The sequence below is a fragment of the Aspergillus clavatus genome, genomic scaffold, assembly GCF_000002715.2.
Source record: "Aspergillus clavatus NRRL 1 1099423829805 genomic scaffold, whole genome shotgun sequence".
NCBI lineage: Eukaryota > Fungi > Ascomycota > Eurotiomycetes > Eurotiales > Aspergillaceae > Aspergillus > Aspergillus clavatus.
The window spans coordinates 1,673,813-1,686,675 of NW_001517094.1; the positions used below are offsets into that span (position 1 = coordinate 1,673,813).

The window sequence follows — 12,863 nt, forward strand, 5'->3', positions numbered from 1 at the left end:
GGGAAATAGATATTCCAGAGGAGGCAGAATAGAATCTACCCCTACACAGACACAGACACAATTCACAGCTCACAATGAATAAGAATATATTAACAGTCATCTAATTATAAACATTTAAGTGCGGTTCCAACTTAGCAAACCCTTCAGCAAGTCCACTTTCATCGTCCTCGATAGAATACAATTCCTTGGCTGCGAGATAATTGAAAGCAATCAAGGGTTGGTCCCCATCCTGACCCTCCAGCACTTGGTGGGAATAACGGAACCAGTGATATGTAGGAGGAAAGTTGGACGACGAAAGGATGGGAAGAAGAAAATCAAATGAGCAAAAAGTTGAGCAACGGAGCCATCTGTTTGTCCAATTAGCTGGACCACAATGTGCTCGATGCGGTTGGAGAAGAATGCAAATATTGGCAAGGTCATCGTTGGATCCGCAAGGGCGTAATCGTTCGTTGTTCAGGTACTCGTGAATTTTTCCTTTTCAAACTGGGTACTCTTCCATGAACACCGCAAAAGACCAAAAGACGATCACCATGTTCGTCAAATGTGACACGGCAAAGACGTGTCTAGACAGCTTGCGACGCGGCATGACCAGCATCAACCGAGTCCTAGATATCGATGTTCGTTTGCTAACTTTGGCAACACACAGCACGAAGCATCGCATGGGGGGTTTGTGACATGGTCGGTAGGAAGCACGTGACATTAGATAGGATGAACCTACTGACTACTGAATCGCAGTGAAGTCAGATCAATACAGCGGTGACTGGACGTCTTGTACACCGCGGCGAATTACATCCTCAATCCGCCAGCGCGGAGCGACGTATCTTGACGCACGCCTGCGATGCAATTCCGTTTCCTTCTCTGGCGGAGGGCACATGTTCTCCTCCACGGTGAGAGCGCCTCCTGCAATGCCAGTGGAAAACTTGAGTTGCAGGACATTACCAATCTCATCACAAGCAGTCAAAACACGGTCAAGGTCTTCTTTGGTATGCGCGGCAGAGACACAGAAGCGAGCTCGCGAAGATACGAGTGGTGTTGCGGGATAGCCAACCACGACAACAGAGATCTTGCGTCGAAGCATTTCATGGGAGAAGGCGGGCATCTTGGCAGGGTTGAAGAGGAGCACAGGAATAATTGGCGAATCGTCGTGACCGTACACTATAAAGCCAAGACGCTTCAACCCTAGACGAAGGTATCGGGAGTTGAAGGCCAAGCGCTGCAGCCGCTCCTCACCCTGTCCTGGAACAATCTCGCCGTTGATGATGCGGAGGGCAGAAGATATTTGTACCAGGATAGCAGGGGCTGGTGCCTCTCCATAAAACACGCCGGAGTTAGTCGCGCGAAGTTTATCGATCATCACCTTATCGGCGGCGATATACCCTCCATTGGCACCGAATGACTTGGTGAATGTTCCCATCAGAATGTCAACTTCGCTTGTATCAATGCTGAAGTAGTCACAGACACCCTTTCCTTTGGGACCAACCGCGCCGATGGAGTGTGCTTCATCCACGAAAAGGTGGAACTTGTAGCGCCGCTTCAGAGCAATGAGACCAGGGAGGTTGCACATGGACCCTTCCATTGAGTAAAGACCTTCAACGACGACCAGGATCTTCTTCCATGGGCGATGTGTACGTGGTTGGCCCTGAGAAATCGCTTCGCGCAGCTTCGCCTCCAAGTCCTTCATATCATTGTGCTTGAACATACCGATAGAAGCGCCGGAAAGACGTGCGCCAAACCGGATCGATGCATGGTTCAATTCATCGGAAATGATCAGGCAACCCTTGCCGACCAAGGCGGGGAAGACGTTGGCATTAGTGCCGAAACCCATGGAGAAAACCATTGCGGCTTCCTTATCCACAAACTTGGCGACCAGAGTCTCCACTTCCGCATGAAGATCCTGCGTTCCGACCTCAGCACGAGTGCTCGGAGCACTGATGCCATACTTCCGAATAGTCTCTTCTACAAGATCAGCACAAGGACCTTCCGATTGGGCAAATCCAAGATAGTTGTAAGAGCTCAAGTTCAAGGTATCGGTAGTAGTTCCCGTGAAATAGAAGTGTTTGTTGTGGTCATCGGTGGCGCGATCGATCAAGGTGATGTATCTGCCAGGGACACCAGTAACAGGTCGTTCGAAGCAGTCATTGATTCGCAATTTAAGACGACGCACATAGAAGTTGTCGAAATCGCTGTTGAGGGCACCATACCCATTCCGAGGCTTCAGGTGGCGGTAGCTCTCCTCGCGGAAGCGCTTTCCGAAGAAGTCACGAACGTGTCCGAAGGCGATTAGAATTAAGTAGCTGATATAGGTGGTGAGGAGATAATAATAGGGCGGCTCGTCCATCACCGGCTCCGGAAAGACACCACCAGGATGTCGGCTCGAGTATCTGTGGCTGGCATGACCGATGGGACCGAACTGAGCATGCTGCTTGGCCTGGCGACGAGCCTCCTCGGGCGATGGAGGTTGAAAGAGAGTGGTGGGGGGCTCGTCCATGTTGGGATTACCCGCAGTAGCCGTCGATAGCGAGATAGTCGGTAATGACAGTGATGCCGAACTGATCGGCGGAGAGACGATATGAGGGTGGAAGTTCCCGCCGGCAGCCTGGAGAGAGGCCTGTGCAGTCTGAGGGTCGGGCTTTGAGGACTTAGGAGATGTTGAAAAGAGCTGGCTGAAGCGGTTGGGTTTGGAGGCGGGTGCTTTGTTGGCGATGGCGCCCTTTCCAGAGGTAGACGAAGAGTTGGTGTCGTTGGTGGAAAGGGAAGTAGCAGATCGACGAGGCATCGCAAGTAGGGGGGGGGGGAACTAGGCAGGATCGAAGACTGAGTGGTTCAAGTGCCGCCGGGATGGGAGGGAAAAGGTGTATTCGTTTTGTTTTCTCTTTCTTTTGCAGCCTCGAGTGACGATGATGGTAAGAGGTACCTGGGGAGGCAGCAATAGACTTTTTTGAAAGCAAATGAGACGCGTATATTCGTCTTTTACGACTGAGAGTCTTTGTGGGACAGTTGTTGACAGTCACGACCGTTCACGCTGAATCTGAAACACCCCCAACAGGACAATTAGTTCTAGTTTCTGATTGATTTTTGGAAATGTGTCACACTTGATAGAACGAGCATTGGATGATGAATTGATGAAATAGGCGGAGTGGAAGGGAGGAAACGAGGCAGGAATCCAGGGTGACGATGGACAACGTACCACTTGGTAGTTGGTAGTGAGACCGTTGCTGTACTCCGTAACTCCGTCGTTGTAGTAGGAGTCAAGGCAGAATCCAATCCGAAGAACCCGGCTTATCTCTTTTTTTAGTAGTGCACTTGGAGGGCAGAGAGCCCCAATGCAGATAGCAATAGAGAGAGACTATGATCTCAGAAGTTGGAAGAAGTAAGTATCTACTTCAAGAGAACATTGTCGTCCAGCTGAAGAGAAAAGAGATGATGAGAGTGCGATGCAGTCGATATTAATCAAATAGTATCGTCCTCCTATCGATAGCACTGCACTGCACTAGTCGAGTTAGAATGATGAAGCTGTGCTGAAAAGGCTTTTTTTTTTTTTTCCTTCTCTTTTTTCCACTACTGCAACATACGGTACTACCACGGATACCCTGTAATGTTTCCATATGCAGGGGCAATCACTGTTCACCCACCGTTCACCCACCGTAATATGCCACTAGCTAATGCACAACCAAGCTGCTGATGTGCACATAGTGGGTAATTTTACCATATGGAACTAGAGTGCGTTCCAGCCCCTGGACTAAAATGTCAATTGTGGGCTGATACCTTTCCCTGCTACCGTTCTGACCCTGATTTTCATTAATTTTATGAACTGTCTCCGTAATCCACTAATCCAGTGGGAGAGCGATTTCTCAAATTTTCTCTATTTTTTCTCGGTGACTCGCCTCTGTGATTTCAGCTGTCTTACTCATCCTTCTCACAGCTTTGAATAATAATGAGGAAAGGGGCACTGTAAGGAGATCCGCAACGTCACCAAGTCACAGTCAAACAGCAAGCTCCAATCTCAACTTGTTTGTCTTAAATCACTCTTGACTTCAAAATGGATGAAGATAACGGCTTTCAAGAATATTAGTTTCAATCTTTAAATTAATCAAACTAGAATCAAAGCGTACATTGATGATCTTCGTATAGACTACGGAGCAGATACTAGATAAATATTACCCAAAGTGATAGAGGCTTCTCAAGTCTAGAGGCTGGCACCTCGCTGCCTCAGGCAGAAGTAGATACCTCGGGATATAAAGACGAGCCATCTTTAACCACATTGAGCGATGCGCTCAACTGCTTTCAATATCCCTACAACTTCCATCTGGCTGGATTTGAGACTGTTGTCTATCATCCCCCAGCTACCGAGTCGGTCACGTCAACTACCGTTGTAGACTTGTAGCTAGTATAGATACTCCGTATATAGACCCGCGGACAATGTGAACACTGGGGCGGAAGACTCTCTCTCCTTACCCGCTCCCCATCCGATCTTTTGCCGCCTCCCCGCGATCCCACATTTAGTGTCTCAAACGTGTCTGCCAAAGTGTGAAGTGTAGACTACTCGATATTAACTAGACTCTGAAACTGATATATACGGGATCTGCACTCCTGTCTAGGACTCGAAAAGTCGAAATAGACGCTGTTGGACCATTGTTATCGTTGGTCGCTTTACCCCGGAAGGCCGCCGTCAAAGATAGCCGTACTGGACGGAAACGGAAAGGTGCCCCCAGAAGATCTCACCTGTTCCATACCGCATGCCCGCGACATCTTTCTCATCCGAAGACATCTAAGAGTAAGGTATTCTTCCTTTGTATCTGTGGGAAATTGCTCGGGCGTCGAAGATTTCTTTCAATAACAAGCAAACATGACTGTCAACGGGTCAGCTCATCCTTCCGAGGGGTCCACAGAGGTGAAGGAACTATGGAGGCATTCTGATCCGCAGAGTACCCAGATATATGATTTCATGCAGAGATTGAATCAAAAGTACAACCTCTCTTTTAGAAGCTACAATGACCTCTGGCAATGGAGTGTATCGCAGCCAGCTAAGTTCTGGGAGGAAATCTGGTATTACACAAATATCAAAGCACATCAACCATATCAGCAGGTGAGTAGTGTGTCTTGCTAATCAGGTTCTACCAACCAAGCAATCCGTATCACTGATCACAACCTAGGTCCTCCCTTCTGATGAACTGCTCTTTCCTAGACCTCATTTTTTTGAGGGCAGCAAGCTGAATTTCGCAGAGAATCTGTTGTACCCAGCAAGCGCACCAGATGATGATGCCATCGCAGTGATCACAGCTACGGAATCTGATAGGGAGCATGTATCATGGAAAGAGCTGCGTGACCGCGTGCGCAGGTGCGCCAACTCGCTGAAAGAAGCAGGACTGCAAGCCGGAGATCGTGTGGCAGGCTTCCTCGGCAATCATACCAACACTGTGGTTGCAATGCTGGCAGCGGCTTCAATAGGCGCCTTTTGGACCGGTGTATCACCCGACACAGGTGTGCATGCTGTACTGGAGCGTCTGAGGCAAATAGAGCCGAAGATCCTCTTCGCAGATAATGCGTCTTTATACAACGGCAAAGTCCACAGTGCCCATGAAAAGATCCGTCAAATTGTCTCCGAACTACCACAGCTACAGCTATTGGTTGTGTTTGAGACCATCAAATCTCACGTCATCAACATGGACGAATTGAAGCCGGCCCAGGGGACAGCTCTCGCTTACCAGGCTTTCTTGGATTCGGCTCAGAACCAGTCGGCTCCTCTTCAATTTGCAAGCTTGGATCCTGATCATCCGGTCTACATATTATACTCCTCAGGTACTACTGGCGCGCCCAAGCCCATTGTGCATGGTGCTCTGGGAACACTGCTGCAGCACAAGAAGGAGCATGTGCTTCATTGCGATATCCGTCCCGGTGACCGCTTATTTTATTTTACAACTACGACCTGGATGATGTGGCATTGGCTGATATCCGGCCTCGCGAGCGGCGCTACCATTGTCTTATACGATGGTTCTCCTTTCCGACCCCTAGATCCAGAAGGCGGGAATGGGGAAATGGCTATGCCGCGGCTCATCGATGAACTGAAGATAACGCACTTTGGAACCTCTGCAAAGTACCTTTCCATACTGGAACAGGCGTCTCTGAATCCGACGCGGCACCCTCACCGGCCGGTGACCTTGCAAACACTAAAGGCCATTTTCAGTACTGGATCTCCATTGGCACCTTCTACATTCGAATACGTGTACTCTTCAATTCACCCCGACATCATGCTGGGATCCATCACTGGCGGCACTGACATCTTGTCACTATTCTGCTCGTGCTGCCCCATCCTCCCCGTCTACAAAGGCGAGATTCAGTGTCGCTGCTTGGGAATGGCAGTATCGGTGTTCGACTACGCTGGGAACGACATCAGTGCATCAGATGAGCCAGGCGATCTCGTCTGCACAAAACCGTTTCCGGCGCAGCCCGTGATGTTCTGGCCGCCAGGCCCAGTGGGTGCGGAAAAGTATCGTAAGAGCTACTTTGATGTCTTCGGTCCATCGATCTGGCACCACGGTGACTTTGTCCGTTTAAATCCCCGAACTGGTGGAGTTGTCATGCTGGGCCGGAGTGATGGCGTGCTCAAGCCAGCAGGTGTCCGCTTTGGCAGTGCCGAGATCTACAATATCCTTCTGAAGCACTTTGCGGAGGAGGTTGAGGACTCTCTGTGCATCGGACGCAGACGAGAAGGGATTGACACGGATGAAACCGTCGTGCTGTTCGTGAAGCTTGCCTCGCAAACCCAGAAATCCCTAACCATGCCTTCCGAGCTTGCGACTCGAATCCAGGCTACCATCCGCAAGGAACTGAGCCCCCGCCATGTGCCAGGTATTGTGGACATTTGCCCTGAGATTCCAGTAACTTCCAACGGCAAGAAGGTCGAAAACGCGGTGAAGCAGATTCTGTGCGGCTTAAACATCAAGATCGGCGCGAGTGTTGCAAATGCTGCCTGTCTTGATTGGTACAGGAACTGGGCTGCCGAGCATCCATAGACTACTCAACGACATTGAGGGAATTGAAAGTTACATGGCTTTAGAATAATAATATAGAACATAGAGGCAATCGTGTTATCATGGTCCCTTCTCAAGGTCGTGCATGGTATATATAATATCTCCATAGGAGGAGGCGTCCTTTAATCTGATATCGTGCTTTGTTGCTTGAAGTTCGAACAAGCGGTCTGCTTAATTAGATATCTCCGGCTCGACTCCATTGCTGCCATCCTGATGCTGCTGCAATGGATTACCATCTAGAGCATAGTGTAAGCGTCGAAGATGTCCAAACTCCCAGCTGTAAAGATTGATTCTCATGTCGAATAAGGACACGATATTGAACTTGATAAAGAAAGCTTTAAAACATGGATCGAGATGTCGCTATGAGCAAGCATGACTCATGGTGTCTCATCCAGTCTCGTTCCCCATTCACGCCAACCCACCAATAGAACTAAACATCTTAGTCCTACGATAGCATCAAGGATAATTTGGGAACACGACTATAAAGTCAGCACAAGATGCGGCGTCAATAATGATTCCTTAATAATAAACATCTCGAGTCAATTGATTCAGTCAACGAGCAACTCATCAACATGTCAGACACAACTACCACAACCACCGCAACGTCAATGGACTATCCCGTTGACATTCTCGCACAACAGCCATTGCTGAAACTATACACACAAATATCCCTCTGTTATCCTTTACCAGGCGCCTCATCACACCCTGCAATAATCGATACATTGGCCAAGGGCCTTCAGCGACTAGCTATCAGCTTTCCATGGGTGGCCGGCCAGATCGTCAATGAGGGCGCAAGTGAAGGCGACACAGGCGTCTACAAGATCCAGCCACTGGATAAAGTCCCTTCTCTAGTCATCAAAGATCTACAAAATGACCCTTCAGCGCCAACAATGGACGCCCTGAGACAGGCCCATTTTCCCGCCAGTATGCTGGATGAGAGCGTCGTTGCGCCCCGCAAGACGGTGCCGCTACCCAGCGAGCCCTTCGATTCAGACCCTGTCTTCCTTGTGCAAGCCACCTTTATTCCCGGCGGTCTATTGTTGACTTTTGTGGGACACCACATGGCAATGGACATGACGGGTCAAGGTCACCTCATCCGTCTCTTCTCGAAAGCCTGCCGCAATGAGCCTTTCACTAACGAAGAGCTTTCGTACGGGAACCTCGCTCGAGACAAAATTATTCCTTTGCTGGATGACTCGTACCAACCCGGCCCCGAGCTTTTGCGGCAGATCCAAAAATCGCCTCCTTCTCATGAGGCCGTGGAGCAGCAAGCACCACCACCTCAGAGCACTTGGGCCTATGTCACCTTCTCACCGGCCTCCCTTGCCGAACTTAAGTCACTCGCTACGAAGACTCTCACCTCCGGATTCGTCTCCACAGACGACGTCCTCAGCGCCTTTGTCTGGCAAGCCATCACCCGTGCGCGTCTACCTCGCCTTGACCCCGGCGCCGAGTCAACTTTCGGCCGCGCCGTCAATGTACGGAGCTATCTGGGTGTCCCCGAGACATACCCCGGCTTATTTCAGGATATGACTTTCAGTACCCGTACACTTCAACAACTTGTCAACGAGCCACTGGGGTCAATCGCCTCCCAGCTGCGATCCTCGCTAGATCCCAAGACATTGGTGTACCACGTCCGCGCGCTAGCGACAATTTTCAGCCGTACGCCCGACAAAAGCGTGTTTTCCTTCGGGGCATCGATCGACATGGCGCGCGACATGATGCTTAGTTCGTGGGCCAAGGTCGATTGCTACGAGCTTGACTTCAATCTTGGGTTGGGGAAGCCTGAGTGTGTGCGGAGACCGCAGCTGATGCCCTTTGAGGGCTTGATGTACCTGATGCCTAGGTCGTTGGAAGGTGAAATTGCGCTACTTGTATGCTTGAGAGATGAGGATATGGAGAGGCTGAAGATGGATGAGGAATTTGCCAAGTATGGCAAGTATATTGGATAAAGATACTCTTGAAGATCGCAGAGTGATGAGCTATTATGGACTTTTAACGAGATGGATAATTAGAAGGCATAGATCCAACATTTTGATTGTGTTTATACTGTAGTGCTTCATTACTACCAAGGAGCAGGATTTAGCTATACTACGGAGTAATGCAGTCTTGGTCTGTACGCAGCATACTATATCAGCCATATAAATAGAAGCAAGGGCAAATGATCTGAGCATCGAAACACTTCCAAATCCATCCATTACTGAAGAAAGGAATCGAAATCAAATGACCTAAAGAATCATGGAATATCTTGATCCATATCTGATTAGATAAGCCAGTAGTTGGGGACAGTCTCCGGTTCCAAATCCTTTCCGCCGCCGTCATCACAAAAGACCTCCGGTACGGAGTCAAACCAACGCAGGACGGAGAACGAGCAATTAGATCTTTCTGGTTGCACTGAAATTACACAAATCCTCCGACTGGAAAGATGCGTCGCTCCGTGTTACGGGCCGTCGAGTCCGCGAAGCCTCTGGCTCGTGTGCCTCGATCGGTCTCAAGAGGCTACGCTTCTGCCACTGAGATCAGTTCCAAGGTAAAGCAACACTAGGCATATGGTTTTCTCTTCACAATGGATGTGTACAGAGCTGACGATTTGATGATCACTGGTTATATAGGACCCTGCGGAGCTCGACCAGATCACCACACTGCCCAATGGCATCCGCGTCGCCACGGAATCCTTGCCAGGACCCTTTGCGGGCGTTGGCGTCTACGTCGATGCGGGCTCTCGGTACGAAGACGAGAGTTTACGGGGTGTTAGTCACATCATGGACCGATTGGCCTTCAAGTCGACAAAGGCGCGCACAAGCGACGAGATGCTGGAGACCCTCGAGAGTCTGGGCGGAAACATTCAATGCGCTTCGTCCCGCGAGTCGCTGATGTACCAGTCCGCTAGTTTCAACTCGGCTGTGCCTGCGACCCTGGGCCTTCTGGCGGAGACGATCCGCGACCCCTTGATTACAGACGAGGAGGTGCTACAGCAGCTGGCGACGGCCGAATATGAGGTCAATGAGATTTGGGCCAAGCCTGAGCTTATTTTGCCGGAACTGGTACACATGGCGGCTTACAAGGACAACACGTTGGGAAATCCTCTGCTTTGTCCGCGGGAGAGGCTAGAAGAGATTAACAAGGCGGTCGTGGAGAGATACCGGGAGGTCTTCTTCAATCCCGATCGGATGGTTGTCGCCTTTGCTGGTGTGCCACACGCCGAGGCTGTCAGACTGACCGAGCAGTACTTTGGGGACATGAAGGCGAGAGACATCAGCAAGGGTCCCGTATTATCTGGTGCTGGTATCGAGACAACGCTTTCGGACTCCAAGACGGCTGCTCAAGAGGGGCAGCTGCCCACAATCCCTCAGTTCACTCCGTCGTCAACGGTTTCTACCACACCTACACCAACGAAAACCCAGTCTGTCCTCTCCAGACTTCCCTTCCTGAAGAACCTCTCTACTCCCACCCAGAAGCCCGGCTCCGTCGCACCGCTTGATCCCTCGCTGGTGCAGCCGTCCTCGCTGGATCTGACAAGGCCCTCTCACTACACTGGTGGATTTCTCTCCCTCCCCCCAATCCCCCCACCAGCAAACCCTATGCTCCCTAGACTGAGCTATGTTCATCTCGCATTCGAGGCTCTTCCCATCTCTAGCCCTGATATCTACGCCCTCGCAACACTTCAGACGTTGCTTGGAGGTGGCGGGTCTTTCTCCGCCGGTGGGCCGGGCAAGGGTATGTATTCTCGCCTCTACACAAACGTGTTGAACCAGCACGGATGGGTCGAAAGCTGTATCGCTTTCAACCACAGCTACACAGATAGCGGTATCTTCGGCATCTCTGCCTCGTGTAGCCCCACTCGCACCGCCGAGATGCTTGAAGTCATGTGCAGGGAATTGCAAGCATTGACCCTCGATACGGGCTACAGTGCGCTGCAGCCACAGGAGGTCAACCGCGCCAAGAATCAGCTTCGCTCCTCATTGCTGATGAACTTGGAATCTCGCATGGTGGAACTGGAAGATCTTGGCCGCCAGGTCCAGGTGCACGGCCGCAAAGTCGGCGTCAAAGAGATGTGTGACCGCATCGAGGCTCTGACTGTGGAGGACCTGCGTCGTGTTGCCAGACACGTTTTCGGGGGCAACGTCCAAAACAAGGGCCAGGGCACTGGTATACCCACTGTGGTGCTGCAGGAGGGCGAGCTGGAAGGGTTCAAACTCCGTCCCTTCCCTTGGGAGGAGATCCAGGAGCGCATTGCGCGGTGGAAGCTCGGAAGGAGATGAGCGCTCTGATCTGTATGAGGCCTGAATCAAGTCTAAGTGTACTATATAGAGGGTGGATGGTGGTTTAGTTTCTTCACTCCATGGCTGGATGATATTTTGGCAGGCTGTACGTAACTAAGAATTTTTTTGCCAATACACCACTTGTATAATATCATCGAATAAAGCATCTGCATTGTTGATGTTGACGAAAGTTGTCCATGCGCTCCTCCAGCGGCGGAGATCACGTTCGGAGCTGCTTGCCGCTTTAGATCCATTTTGGCTCAGGAAAAAAGTTGGAACGGACCAGTTCGAATCCGCTGTCCTTCAACAATCTCCGTCACCTCCAGAAGTATCAACCCCGATCGCGCTCAACCCTCTTTCCAACCTCTTCTTTCGAATTATTATTATTATTATACTCTTTTAATTTCACCACCGCCAAAATGGTCAAGCTTACCGAGGTTGAGGATGAGCACTTCACTCAAGAGAAGCCTATGCCCACCCGGGACAACGTCCTGCTCGCCACGGATGATGAGGATGAAGACTACACTGACACCGGTGAGTATTGATGTTAATCTGCGCCCAGTTTTCCATACTCTTCAGGTTTCTACTTGGAGTAAAAGCAAGCACGTCTGCTGCGATTCCAATCGCCATCTCGGATCTGTCTCTCCATTCGTCGAAATGGTGACAAACCGCTTCAATCGCATCGTCCAACGATTAAAAACCCTTTCGAAAGAACATAATCTGACAAGTCATTGCCAAAAACATCAGAATCCGAGATCTCCGTCGAATCCGATATTGAGGTTGACAGCGAGACTTTGTACGAGCGTCTGGTTGCTCTGAAAGATATCGTTCCTCCCTCCGCCCGCCGTCAGCTCTCCAGCACCGTTTCCACAGTCACCTCGTTCACAAAGTCCAGCATCTCCTTCAGCGGCCAGGCACTTTGGATCATCAGCACCAGCGCCTTCCTTCTCGGTGTCCCATGGGCCCTCGCCTATGCCGAAGAGGAGCAGTATGTGCAGATGGAGCGGGAGCAGGGCATGATCAAGGGCGCCAACGAGGTATGTTGATGGAACTTACTTTCCTATATTCTGAATGGCATAGCCTGGCTATTCGGCTTGGATTTTGCTTGTGTTCGGGATCCTGAGGGCTCGCGGTGATCTGAAAAGTCTTTTTCTTCCCGAGACTCTTCTCGCCAAGAAAGCGCGGAATATCGTTCTCTACCTCCAGGATTCACGGACTCGCGGCTATGCTCAACATTGGCGGGGTGATTCATGTTCGCTGACATTTATGATCTTTTAGATGCTTACCCCTGGTGCTCCCCTTGAGCAACAGCAAGCTCAACCTACTCTGTAAATGAACACCTCGGCCCGAAGGTGAAGAATACAGCGAGCGACTCCACCCCCATCATGGTCCTCCAAATGTCATAACTCGACTTGAGACGCCCGTGATTCGGTCTCACGATATGGCGTTCGACTTATGGCGGCAACCTTCTCCGTATAATGAATCAACGGGGTGAGAAAAAAGTCGGTTAACCATTCGGTAAAAAGCGCATCATTCCGAGGAGGCATGGAGTTTGGTTCTCTCCAGTCGC

The 12,863-nt window shown here is 50.5% G+C and overlaps 5 protein-coding genes across 5 annotated transcripts; 4 read left to right on the forward strand and 1 right to left on the reverse strand.

Annotated features, from left to right (window-relative positions):
* Nucleotides 1–745: 745 nt before the first annotated feature.
* lcb2 (putative serine palmitoyltransferase 2) lies at nt 746–2,776 on the reverse strand (the record flags this gene model as incomplete). The annotated part of the gene is made up of 1 exon (XM_001269082.1): nt 746–2,776. One exon carries the CDS (start codon nt 2,774–2,776, stop codon nt 746–748), a length of 2,031 nt encoding a protein of 676 aa, XP_001269083.1.
* Nucleotides 2,777–4,846: 2,070 nt separating this feature from the next.
* On the forward strand, nt 4,847–7,013 carry ACLA_023720 (acetoacetate--CoA ligase family protein; the record flags this gene model as incomplete). Its single annotated transcript, XM_001269083.1, has 2 exons — nt 4,847–5,086; nt 5,154–7,013. 2 exons carry the CDS (start codon nt 4,847–4,849, stop codon nt 7,011–7,013), a joined length of 2,100 nt encoding a protein of 699 aa, XP_001269084.1.
* A 590-nt stretch (nt 7,014–7,603) lies between these two features.
* ACLA_023730 (putative trichothecene 3-O-acetyltransferase) lies at nt 7,604–8,983 on the forward strand (the record flags this gene model as incomplete). The annotated part of the gene is made up of 1 exon (XM_001269084.1): nt 7,604–8,983. One exon carries the CDS (start codon nt 7,604–7,606, stop codon nt 8,981–8,983), a length of 1,380 nt encoding a protein of 459 aa, XP_001269085.1.
* Nucleotides 8,984–9,456: 473 nt separating this feature from the next.
* Nucleotides 9,457–11,293, forward strand: ACLA_023740 (mitochondrial-processing protease subunit alpha; the record flags this gene model as incomplete). The annotated part of the gene is made up of 2 exons (XM_001269085.1): nt 9,457–9,561; nt 9,644–11,293. 2 exons carry the CDS (start codon nt 9,457–9,459, stop codon nt 11,291–11,293), a joined length of 1,755 nt encoding a protein of 584 aa, XP_001269086.1.
* Nucleotides 11,294–11,712: 419 nt separating this feature from the next.
* Nucleotides 11,713–12,625, forward strand: ACLA_023750 (mitochondrial import receptor subunit TOM22; the record flags this gene model as incomplete). The annotated part of the gene is made up of 3 exons (XM_001269086.1): nt 11,713–11,827; nt 12,041–12,330; nt 12,572–12,625. The coding sequence occupies 3 exons, from the start codon at nt 11,713–11,715 to the stop codon at nt 12,623–12,625; spliced, it is 459 nt and encodes a 152-aa protein (XP_001269087.1).
* Nucleotides 12,626–12,863: the final 238 nt, after the last annotated feature.